This window comes from Mandrillus leucophaeus, unplaced genomic scaffold (assembly GCF_000951045.1).
Source record: "Mandrillus leucophaeus isolate KB7577 unplaced genomic scaffold, Mleu.le_1.0 Scaffold993, whole genome shotgun sequence".
Lineage (NCBI taxonomy): Eukaryota > Metazoa > Chordata > Mammalia > Primates > Cercopithecidae > Mandrillus > Mandrillus leucophaeus.
The window spans coordinates 54813-66917 of NW_012110841.1; the positions used below are offsets into that span (position 1 = coordinate 54813).

General features: G+C 51.4%; 2 protein-coding genes across 2 annotated transcripts in view; both read left to right on the top strand.

Annotated features, from left to right (window-relative positions):
* Nucleotides 1–6040, top strand: part of PRKRIP1 (PRKR interacting protein 1 (IL11 inducible)) — a 37915-nt gene extending 31875 nt beyond the window's left edge. Inside the window, exon 6 of the mRNA XM_011971228.1 lies at nucleotides 4372–6040. Within this exon, the coding sequence (XP_011826618.1) occupies nucleotides 4372–4472 (101 nt within the window). The 3' untranslated portion in view covers nucleotides 4473–6040. The remainder of the gene's footprint in view (nucleotides 1–4371) is intronic.
* The window catches only part of ORAI2 (ORAI calcium release-activated calcium modulator 2), a 25883-nt gene continuing 18310 nt past the window's right edge, over nucleotides 4533–12105 (top strand). Inside the window, exons 1-2 of the mRNA XM_011971226.1 lie at nucleotides 4533–4702; nucleotides 10903–11078. The gene's annotated coding sequence lies outside the window, so the exon portion shown is untranslated. The remainder of the gene's footprint in view (nucleotides 4703–10902; nucleotides 11079–12105) is intronic.

The following is a 12105-nucleotide window of genomic DNA, read 5'->3' on the forward strand; positions in this document are numbered from 1 at the left end:
CCTCCCAAAGTGCTGGAATTACAGGCTTGAGCCACCGCGCCCGGCCGATGATTTCTTACTGTTATGTATTTGTCACATTGAAGGAATGAACTGGGGTAGTTTTGTTGAATTGCCAAGTGACTTGACTGTGCCCCAGGTTTCTGGGTTTCTCCTCCCTGAGAGTGATACTCTTAGACCATGACAATAGGTCTTCCACACACTCAGAATCCCTTGTGTAGACTATTAGTGAGATACAGGTTGAGCATCCCAAACCCGAAAATCCAAACTCAGAAATGCTGCAAAATTCAGAGCTTTTGAGCACCGACATGACGCTCCAAGTAGGAATTACACCCCTGACCTCATGCGAGAGGTCACAGTCGAAACGCAGATACACAACACAGATGATTCAGTGTCTCCCAGGGACAGAAGACCCTCCCAGCCTCCTTCAACCGCAATACAACCTGTCCACATACACCCAGATCTTCCCCCACCCAAGCACCCCCACAGAGGGTAAGAAAATGGCGCCTCTAAGACAGACCATACCCACCAGCGGCAGGTTCCCCACAATGCCCCACACGGGGCCCAGACCTCCATGCTTACTCACAGTTTTTTTGCTTGTTCTCCACTTTGTTGTGTAAAGACACTGTTGAAAACGTCAAAAAGGCCTGCAGATCTGCCTATGGGTAACAGTGATAAGAAAAAGAGGAAGCATTTATGTTTATCTATAGCCCAGAAAGCCAAGAATGACTGCCACACATGACCTGAGGAAGCAGAGGGATAAAAAGTTGAAACACCAAAAGCCATGAACAGAAGTTCATGAAAAATTGAAAAATGAGGCTGGGCACGGTGGCTCATGTCTGTAATCCCAGCACTTTGGGAGGCCAACGAGGGAGGATCACTTGAACCTCAGCCTTCAGGGTAGCTGAGATTACAGGCACCCGCCACCGCGCCTGGCTAATTTTTGTATTTTTGGTGGAGATGGGGTTTCGCCATGTTGGCCAGGCTGGTCTCGAACTCTTACTGTTCAAGTAAGGAGTTCAAGACCACCCTTGGCAACATGGTTGAGACCTCGTCTCTACAACAAATACAAAACTTAGCCAGGTGTGGTGGCACACACCCATAGTCTCAGCTACTCAGGAGGCTACAGTGAGCTGTGATCACACCACTGCACTCTAGCCTGGTGACAGAGTGAAACTCCGTCTTAAAAAAAAAAAAAAGTGTCCTGTAACCCTTTAATTCAAACACAGCATAGTAGGTGCGGATTGAAAGCCCATTGTTACCATTTAGCAGCCGATCCAGGTGTTCTCGTGATGCAGCTGTGCTGCTTAATTACTCTGAACATACTATTTTCTACTGTATGAATGGCCCATCACATTTATTACTGTTAAGCACTTACGTGTGAGTAAGTATATGAAAAGGATTGCTTATCAGTCGCAAATAAATTCAGAGTCAGAAATGATGGTGACACCAAGCCACAGATCAGCCACATGGGTGAGAGATAGACGCCTTTGCTTTCTGATGGTTCATTGTACACAACTGTGTTTCATACACAAAATTATTATTAGAGATGGAGTCTTGCTCTATTGTGCAGGCTGGAGTGCCGTGGCGTGATCTTGGCTCACTGCAACCCCTGCCTCCCGGGTTCAAGCGATTTTCCTGCTTCAGCCTCCCAATTAGCTCAATGACAGGCGTGCGCCACCACGCCTGGCTAATTTTCCTTTTTTATTTCTGAGACAGAGTTTCGCTCTTACCCAGGCTAGAGTGAAGTGGCACGATCTCAGCTTGCTGCAACCTCCACCCATCCCCCACCCCTGGTTCAAGCAATTCTTCTGCCTCAGCCTCCCAAGTAGCTGGGATTACAGGTGCACCACCACATCTGGCTAATTTTTGTATTTTTAGTAGAGATGGGGTTTCGCCATGTTGGCCAGGCTGGTTTCGAACTCCTGACCTCAAGTGATTCACCCGCCTCAGCCTTTGAAAGTGCTAGGATTACAGGTGTGAGCCACTGTGCCTGGCCTAATTTTTGTGTTTTTATAGAGACGAGATTTCACCATGTTGGCCAGGCTGGTCTCAAACTCCTGACTTCAAGTTATCCACCTGCCTCCGGCTCCCAAAGTGTTGGGATTAAGGTGTGAGCCACCATACTCAGCCACAAAATTATTTTGAAATGTTATATTTACCTTCAGGCTATGTGTATGGGGGGTTACATGAAACATAATGAACTTCATGTTTAGACTTGGGTCCCATCCCCAAGGTATCTCATTGTGTAGATGCGGATATTCCAAAATCTGAAAACATCCGAAATCTGAAACACCTCTGGTCCCGAGCATTTTGGATGAGGGATCTTCAGCCCATACTGCATTTTCAAAGGCTTTTCAGCCACGCGGAATGCTTCCAGTCCTTCTCTGTTGCTCCTCTCCACAAACATCCAGCTCAACCAGTATTCTACGATTCATCAGGAGCAGAATTAAAGATCAGACCCTATGCTTGTTTTTTTTTGTTTTGAAACAGAGTCTCCCTCTGTCACCCAGGCTGGAGTGCAGTTGGCACGATCTTGGCTCACTGCAACCTCTGCCTCCTGGGTTCAAGCGATTCTCCTGCCTCAGCCTCCCGAGTGGCTGGGATTACAGGTGCCCGCCACCACGCCCGACTAATTTTTGTATTTTTAGTAGAGATGGGGTTTCCCCCATGTTGGTCAGGCTGGTCTCAAACTCCTGACCTCGTGATCCATCCACCTTGGTCTCCCAGGGTGTTGGGATTACAGATGTGAGCCACCGTGCCTGGCCCCTTATGCAATTTCTGCAGACAACGTAGGCAGAGGCCAAGAGAGTCAGAGAGCGTGTTTAAGCCTGGGTCCCTGTCTTAGCGAATAGGAGATCTCGAGCAGCAAGTTCCTCCACCTCTCTGGGCTATCTTCTTCATCTGTAAAATGGATATATAAGAGTGATACTTACCTCATAGACTATTGTAAGAATTAAACAGGGTACTCTATGTACAGACTTAGCACAGTGCTTGGCATGTAATAGTGTTGGACAAATATTAGCTATTAAAATATCCTCACCATTTAAACTTAAAAAAAAAAAATTCTGCCCAGGCTGCAGTGCAGTGGCATAGCTCACTGCAGCCTTGAACTCCTGGGCCCAAAAGGTCCTCTTGCCTTAGCCTCATGAGTAGTGAGGACTATAGGCATGTGTCACCAGGCCATTTTTTGTAGAGATGGGACTTGCTGTGTTGCCCAGGCTTATCTCAAACTCCTGGGCTCGAGTGATCCATCCTCCTCAGCCTCCCAAAGTGCTGGGATTACAGGTGTGCACCATTGCACCCAGCTTCCCCATTTGAACTTTCAAAGCTAATCATGCTGTGTGGTATGAGGTTGAGGGGAAAAAGGGATGCCCCAAATTAATGAAATTAAATCTTCCAGATGCTTTCACCAGAGCCGTGTGTGTTCTTTCTGGGGTCCCATCCTGGGTATGACAGTGAACTTTAGGCTAGGCTGTGCCTTCGGCTGTGCAGGGCCTCCTGCTTAGAGGCCCTTTTCTGCCCTGTGGTGACACAGCAGTGGCAGCGCTCAGGGTGTGTAGTGGGCATGTGGGTGGCCAGGGCAAGCCCTGCACATGTGCCGGGAGGAGCATTGGCTGGCCCGGGTGAGCCCACCCAGTTGCGAGTTGGCTGAGGCCACTGTGCCTGCGGGCAGCGTCCTGGCGTGGCTGAGCCGGGCCATCTGCTGCCTTGTGGTCTCTGCCTCCACCTTTCCAACTCTCTCTTGTCCTCCTGCTCCCACAGGAAGCAGGGGAGGGAAGGAGTTGGGAACACATTGTCCTCGTGCTCTGCTTCTGGCTGGCAGTCATGATGGGGAACAGGGACCGTGCGCTGCTCACAGGTGTCAGGAGGGGCTTCCTGGGCCATGCTTGGGAGGAGCTGGGAAGCTGGCATATGTGTAGGGGCAGAGTCCTCTGCCACACAGGTTTCGGAAATCCTTTTGCGGACGCCAGTGAGAACTTGAGACTTCAGCGAGAGTGTTGTCAGCCTGGCGTTAGGTGTTGAAGAGGTGGGTCAGGAATTTGCCCACCCAGGAGGTGGCCATGGCAGGGGGCAGGAGCCATGTAAAAGTAGTAGGGCCTGGTTTATGGGGTGTCGGGTCTTGCGTGTGCCGCTGGGCCTTTAGGTAAAGATGGGGTACGCCCGTGAGAGCGGTGGTAGATCAGGTCTGTGACCCACCCTTACTTCCGGGGAATGGCTCAGGGGACTGGCAGGCGTGAGGCGTGGCCCTGGTTTCTCGCTGTGCGGTCCAGGAACAGGAACTTCTGACTTCCCATCAGCTCTCCTCTTTGAAAGCACACTTGATCCTGAACCATTTTGCATGTGTGTGATTTGAATGTCGTGTGGTTACAGGACCCGGTCAGCCCCAGGAGCAGGGGTCCAGCAGCTCTGCAGAGGCGTCTGGAACGGAGGAGGAGGAGGAGGAGGTGCCCAGTTTCATCATGGGGCGATGACAGTGTTTGCCACAGCCGCTGCCTGGAACCCGGCTCGTGCTGTGACCAGAAAGGAAAGGTGGCTGTTTGGCTCTTTCTTCCCTGCAAGGACCCGCTGACCCACTGGATGGAGAGCAAAGGAGACCCCTCCCGAGCCGCTCGCAGTCCTGCTTTCGGCAGGGTTGGGATCCTGAGGGGCCGTCTCCCTGACACTCAATGGCACTGCCTTGCAGATGCCATCCGTGTTCCTGGTAAACGGGGACAGAGAGCCTCACCTTGTCACATATTTGAACAGTGATGAGTTTGGGGCTGGTTTCTGGGAAGGGAGCGTTTATTTAGTAAAGAGCAGAACACCCTTGCATTTTGTTGGGACGTGTGGACCGTGAGTTGCAAACACTCTGGAGAAGGCTGTGAGATGCCACCATTCCCATGGGGACTGAACCCCATTATGCGGACCTGGTCCCAGGCTCAGTGAGGAGATGGCCTCGGCTGTGGGGCTGGTCCATGTTGCCCACCCACTCCAGTGGGAAGTGGGAACCACACCACAGAGGGTCTGCTCCCACTGCAGCTCCCAGTGCCCTGTGTGTTCTGGGAAGCCCTGGGTGTGCACAGGGAGGCCCGGGCCAGGGATTTCACCAGGGGCTGGATCACAAGGGCATGGGGTGTGTGGAAAGGGCTGTGGGGGAAGAGCCGTTGACCAGAGAGTGAGCAGATGGAGAATGCAAGCTGGACCGAGCCAGAGCAGAGGGCAGGGGATTCCCAGCGGGACGGGGGTTCTCTCACCGACAGCTGCATTTTCATCCCGAAGTGGAAGGGGGTCTAAACAGAACGGGCTGAGAGAGGAGGGACTCGGTCAAGTGGGTGGAGCTCCTCCTTGCATGACTGCAACCATTAGGGCTTTCCGCCAGGTCATAGCAGTTGGGACCAGCGGGGAGAAGAGAGGCAGAACTCCTTTGTCCTCAGGTGGCACAGCCCCAGACTGGCATCCAGGAGGCACTGGGCCCGTGCAGAGAAGGCACCTGCAGAAAGCAGGGCAGCCCAGCACAGAGGCGTGTGCCTGGAATCCCAGCTACTCGGAAGGCCAAGGCAGGAGGACCGCTGGAGTCCAGGGATTCAAGGCCAACCTGGGCAATAGAGCGAGACCCTGTCTCTTAAAAAACGATGATGATGATGAACATAGAGGGCGGGGCACTGTGCTGGGAGCCAGGGTGCCTGGGAGGAGCCGAGACCAGCCTTTGACCTCAGTGTTTTGAGGCCAACAGGGACGACAGAGACGGTTTCTAGTTAGAGCCTTGGCTCCATTTTTGGATGATTTAACCCCGAGTTCCTGAGTCTATTTTGTGCCCCTTACATACTTTGATAGAATTAAGGAAATAGTGGTTTTGAGTGAAGGGAAAGGAAACCCAGAAACATTTTCTGTTGCTTTTACTTCTGTAGTGTAGATTTCCCCGGCCCCGCTCTGAGCCCTGTGACATCTGTGATAGCTTCTGTCCCTTCATCGGTTCATGTCACAGGGATTTTCTTTCCCAGGAATCAGACACGGAGAGTCAGCCCTAAATAAATGAGCACATGCCCTGGCTGTACATTTTGAAACCTGTTTTTGTCTTTGTCTGGGACTGGCAGGTTTGCGTTTCGGTTTTAGTTCTCCTGTCTTTGGACTGTTGGTTTCCATCCCTCTCCCCGCCCCCATGTGTGTCACAGCCCCTGCCCTGAATCTGCAGCCTGGAGTTTGTGGGCCTCCTTAGTGCTGCGGAGGGTGCTGGGGCTTGGAGCCTGATGACCTAGCTTTTAATCCTTTCCCTGCCTCTGGTAAGCCAGGGGACTGTGGGCAAGTCCCTTCCTGCCTCTGCCAGCTCACTGGGCCAAGAGAGACAGTCGCCACGGGCGTGTGTTGGGTGGGCGAGCACATGGCGACGCAGCAGGATGCCAGGTTGCGGTGGGCTTCACCCCCATGGGGTGCGGAGATGTTTAGGCAGGACATGTCCTGTAGCCATTTCTGGCCATTATTATTAGGTCATTAGGACCTTAAGTTGAGAGATTTTTTCTTCAGGGCATCATTTATTTGGGAAAAGAGGAACAAACAGATGTCATCATTGAGAAAGGAGTGGGTGATACTGAGAGCCCCTGCCCACCCCGCCCACCCCCCGTAAAAAAAAAACAAGATTAGGGGAGAATCATGAAGTAATGTCCCTCATCGCTGTTGGGTGGGAAGGAGTCTGGAACTGAACACAGAGGTGTAGGTAACAGAATCATCTCAGAAAACCTCACACACAAGAATTCTCATGGCCAGGCACAGTGAGTTCATGCCTGTAATCCCAGCACTTTGGAAGGCCAAGGCGGGAGGATTGCTTGGACCCAGGAGTTTGAGACTAGTCTGGGCAACAGAGTGAGACCTCATCTCTACAAAAAATTTTAAAATTAGCTGGGCATGATGGTGCACACTTATAGTCCCAGCTACTTGGGAAGCTGAGGTAGGAGGATCCCTTGAGCCCAGGAGTTCAAGGCTGCAGTGAGCCGTGATCACTCCACTGCACTGCAGCTTGGGTAACACAGTGAGACCCTGTTTCAAAAACAAACATATCTAGGTTCCCTGGTGATGCCCCTGTGATTCTGCATCATTACGATTCACGCCCAAATATACATTTAAACAGGTACCTGCTCCAGGAGATTCTACTACAGAACCCGCCCCCTTAATTAGTTAACTTTGAGACAACGTCTTGCTGTGTTATCCTGGCTGGAGTGCAGTGGTGCCATCATTGCTCACTGCAGCCTCCAACTCCTGGTCTCAAGCATTCCTCCCACCTCAGCCTCCCAAGTAGCTAGGACTGCAGGCATGTACCACCATGCCAGCCTAATTTTTGTTTGTTTTTGAAACAAAGTCTGGCCCTTTTGCCCAGGCTGGGGTGCAGTGGCGTGATCTCGGCTCACTGCAACCTCCACCTCTCAGGCTCAAGCCATTCTCCTACCTCATCCTCCCAAGTAGCTGGGACTACAGGTGTGCACCACCGTGCCTGGCTAATTTTTGTATTTTTTGTAGAGACGGGGTTTTGCATCTTGCCCAGGCAGGTCTCCACCTCCTGGGCTCAAACGACCCTCCCACAGCCTCCCAAAGTGCTGGGATTACAGGTGTGCACCACCAAGCCCTGCCCTGTTACTATTTTAAATTTGCTTCCCTGTTTCCTACATTTATATTTTGGTTAAAAAAAACAAAACTAAACTAAGACATTAAAATTGAGTTAGAGGAGTGTTCTACTAACTGTTGGAAATAGAACTCAGGCCAGTTCCTTTGCATTCATCGTGGAGACGCGTGTTTTCTCCTTCTCCCTCTTGGAAGTTAATTTCTGTTTACTATTTGGCGTACTTGACTAAAGTGAGCTATGATTACCATATATTAACATATATTTCAGTAGAGAGAACATTCTTGGAAATTAACCTGGAGCAAGTTCCGGGTGGCCGTTTCCTGTTTTCTTACTCCACAGAACATGGTAAAGCCACTGGGTGCGGTGGCTCTCGCCTATAACCCCAGCACTTTGGGAGGCCTAGGCGAGAGGATCACCTAAGGCCAGGAGTTCAAGACCAGCCTGGGCAACATAGTGAGACCCCCCCCAGTCTCTACCAAATAAAAATTGAAAAGTGCGCCTGGCCTGGTGGCACAGACCTCGCTACTTCCGAGGCTAAAGTGGGAGAATCACTTGAGCCTGGGAGATCCAGGCTGCAGTGAACCATGATTCTGCCTCTGCACTCCAGCCTGGGTAACAAAGCAAGACCTCATCTCAGAAATAAAAGGCCAGGTGCAGTGGCTTACGCCTGTAATCCCAGCACTTGGAGGCCGAGGTGAGTGGATCACCTGAGATCAGGAGTTCGAGACCAGCCTGGCCAACACGGTGAAACCCTGTCTCTACTAAAAATACAAAAATTAGCCAGGCGTGGTGATGACAGCCTGTAAATCCCAGCTACTTGGGAGGCTAAGGCAGGAGAATTACTTGAACCCGGGAGTCAGAGGTTGCAGTCAGCCGAAATGGCACCACTGCACTCTAGCCTGGGCAACAAGAGTGAAACTTTGTCTCAAAAAATAATAATAAAACATAGCAAATGTTTATTGAGCATCCACTAAGTGCAAAATCCAAAGGATTCCAAGGCCCATTGCTAGACACTGGGGATGGTGGTGGACAAAACACAGTCCTTGCCTTCAGGGGGCTCCAGGTCTCAGCAGAACAGGATCCGGGAGAGCAGCACAGCATGCTGTGTGGGCACTTGACCTAGGCCTCTGCAAGGGCGAGCACCAAGGTGAACTCTTAGGCGGCTCAGGAGAACAAGAGTGCCCAGAAAGCGAGCTGGGGAGGGACGAGGCGCCCTGCCATGGCCTCAGACCCTGTTAATAAGGGGACTGGAGTCTCAAAGGTCACAGGGTAGGGGCTGGAATGGAGAGACATGGGGGACCTTTGAGTTTGTGGAAAGGGACAAGGCTCCTGCCTTGCCATGCAGACCAGAGGTGATGGTGGCCTGAGTTAGTGCAGAAGCAAGTGAGGACAGGGAGAAGTAGGGGAGAGTCCAGTGACATGGAGGTGGGAGAATTCACACGACCCGATGGGGAGGGGACTCATGGTTGCCAGCAGCTGAGTGGTTGAGGGAACCCTTCTGAGACAGCTGACCTAGGGCTGACGGCTGAAACATCGTCTGGGTTTAGGAGCTGGGTTTATGCGGGCAGATCACCTGAGGTCAGGAGTTGGAGACCAGCCTGGCCAACACGGTGAAACCCCGTCTCCTAAAAAATATATACAAAAATTAGCTGGGCATAGTGGTGGGCACCTGTAATCCCAGCTACTTGGGAGGCTGAGGCAGGAGAATTGCTTGAACTCGGGAGGTGGAGGTTGCAGTGAGCCGAGATCACGCCATTGCAATCCAGCCTGGATGACGAGCGAAACTCCATCTCAAAAAGAAAAAGCTATTATAGGCCAGGCGTGGTAACTCAACCCAGTAATCTCAACATTTTGGGAGGTTGAGGCCGGCAGATCACGTGAGGGTAGGAGTTCTGAGACCAGTCTGACCAACATGGTGAAACCCTGTCTCTACTAAAAATACAAAAATTAGCCAGGCTTACTGGCCTGTGCCTGTAATCCCAGTTACTTGGGAGGCTGAGGCATGAGAATTGCTTGAACTCAGGAGGTGGAGGTTACAGTGAGCCGAGATGGCACCACTGCACTCCAGCCTGGGCAACAGAGCAAGACTCTGTCTCATAAAATGAGAGAGAGAGAAAAAAAAAGAAAGGAATAAAATGGAAGGAAGGAAGGGAGGGAGGGGGGAGGAAGAGAGGGAGCGGGGAGGGAGGGAGGAAGGAAGGAAGGGGAAAGAAAGGAGGAAGGAAGTGAGGGACGGAGGGAAGGAGGAGGAAGGGAGGGAAGGAAGGAAAGGAATGAAGGGAGGGAGGGAGGAAGGGAGAAAGAGAAAAGAGAGAAAAAGAGGAAGGGAGGAAGGGAGGGAAAGAAAAGCAAGCAAGCTATTCTGTTTGGTTAGGAAACCAGCTCTGAAAAGCACTGGCAATTATGACTTGCATTTTGCTTCTGTCTGGGCATGCTGGATAAATGTGCCCGGGGGGTGGCGGCATCAGTAACAGGCACAGGAAGCTTTCTCAGGGATGAGTGAAGTTGCTGCAAGAGTGAGAATTCAACAAAGGACTCCTTTGCTGAAAGCACTTTCATCTGTGATGCAAACTACTGCCGTTTACAAAGTGTTTTCTTCCTGGTTTTTTTTTTTTTTTTTTTTGAGACAGTCTTGCTCTCTGACCCAGACTGGAGTACAATGGCATGATCTTGGCTCACTGCAACCTCCGCCTCCCAAGTTCAATCGATTCTTCTGCCTCAGCCTCCCCAGTAGCTGGGACTACAGGCGTGCACTACCACACCTGGCTAATTTTTGTATTTTTAGTAGAGACGGAGTTTCACCAGTTGACGTGGCTGGTCTTGAACTCCTGGCCTCAGGTGATCAGCCTTCCAAAGTGCTGGGATTACAGGCGTGAGCCATCGAGATACATTTTACCAAGAACTCCACGTTGGAAAGCCATAGCATGATTGCTTTTTGAGGACTTTGCCCCCTGAAATTCAAATGATCCCTTACCCATAGCCATTGATGGGGGTGGCGGGAGGAGGGCCAGTAAGGAACCCTGGGCTTTTCTTATGCCCATGTTAGGGCCTAACCTGCCTTTTAGGTCAGTAACCTGGAGGGGGAAACCTGGTTTATTAGACTAAGTGTCCTCGTGGTTTCATTCTGGCTCTCAGCAGTAGTCTGTAAAATACAACTCGAAGTGTAGATGGATTTAACCTGGCGTCCGTAACATCTACTCTTCCAATTGTCATAAAATGTGGGCTGGCTGACATGAGTGGAATTTTTCCTTCGTTTGGATAAATGTGTCACGGTCCAATGCTGTTGTGACAGATGGAAAAATCCTATGTAGGGCACGCAGCAGCCTACCCGGCACGGAGGAAGGACTCCAAGGGACCGTCTGGCACCGCCGGGCTGATAGGAACCCATCTTGTCTGTCTGTGAATTATTCATGTGCTGCACTTCCTGAAAAGAACGCTCCTGTTTGACTACCTCACTCGTAAAACCGCAGAGAGTTCACCATTAAGGGTGAGAGGCTCCCTGCAGTAGAGAGTGGAAGAAGAAGAAACGCTTTGCTGCTGTCTGCGAACAGCCTGAGAAGGACAGCCTGCTGCACTGGGGTTGGGACCCCAGGGGTCTTGCTGGGCCTGTGAGTGGCAGTGCGCTCTGGGTGGCAACCCCCAATTAGCTCAGTGCAAGCTCTTCGTGGTGCCATCCAACACCCTGGGCAGGGGCCAGGCAAGGTGGCTTATGCCTCTGTGCCCAGCACTTTGGGAGGCCGAGGTGGGGGGATCACTTGAGCCCAGGAGTTCGAGACCAGCAGAGGCAACATAGTGAGATCCCGTCTCTATTTTTCAAAAAAATTTTAAAATCAGCTGGACGTTGTGGCACATACCTGTAATCCCAGTGCTTTGAGAGGCTGAGAGAATCACTTGAGGCCAGTTTAAGACCAGTCTGGCCAACACAGGGAGACCTATCTCTAAAAAAAAATTTCTTTTTTGGCCGGGCACGGTGACTCACACCTGTCATCCCAGCACTTTGGGAGGCCGAGGCCAGCGGATCTACTGAGGTCAGGAGTTCAAGACCAGCCCAACCAACATGGTGAAACCCCGTCTCTACTGAACATACAAAAAAGTAGCCAGGCTAGTGGCCCGCACCTGTAGTTCAGGAAGCTGAGAGAGGAGAATCGTTTCAACCCCGGGGGCGGATGGATGTTGCAGTGAGCGGAGATGGCACTACTGCACTCCAGCCTGGGCGACATGGCAAAACTCCCTCTCAAAAAACAAAAACAAAAATTTTTTAATTACCACGGTGTGGTGGCTCCTGCCTGTAGCCTCAGCACTTTGGGTGACTGAGGCGGGAGGATCACTTGAGCCCAGGAATTCGAGGCTGCAATGAACCATGATCGCACCACTGCAGTCCAGCCTGACAGAGCCAGACCCTGTCTCAGAAAAAAAAAAAAAAAAGAAAAAATCCTGTGAAAACTCAGGCGTGGCCAGACAGATTCTCCCCTCCCCACCTTCTTTTCCCCTCCACTGCCCACCTGGCACCCGCC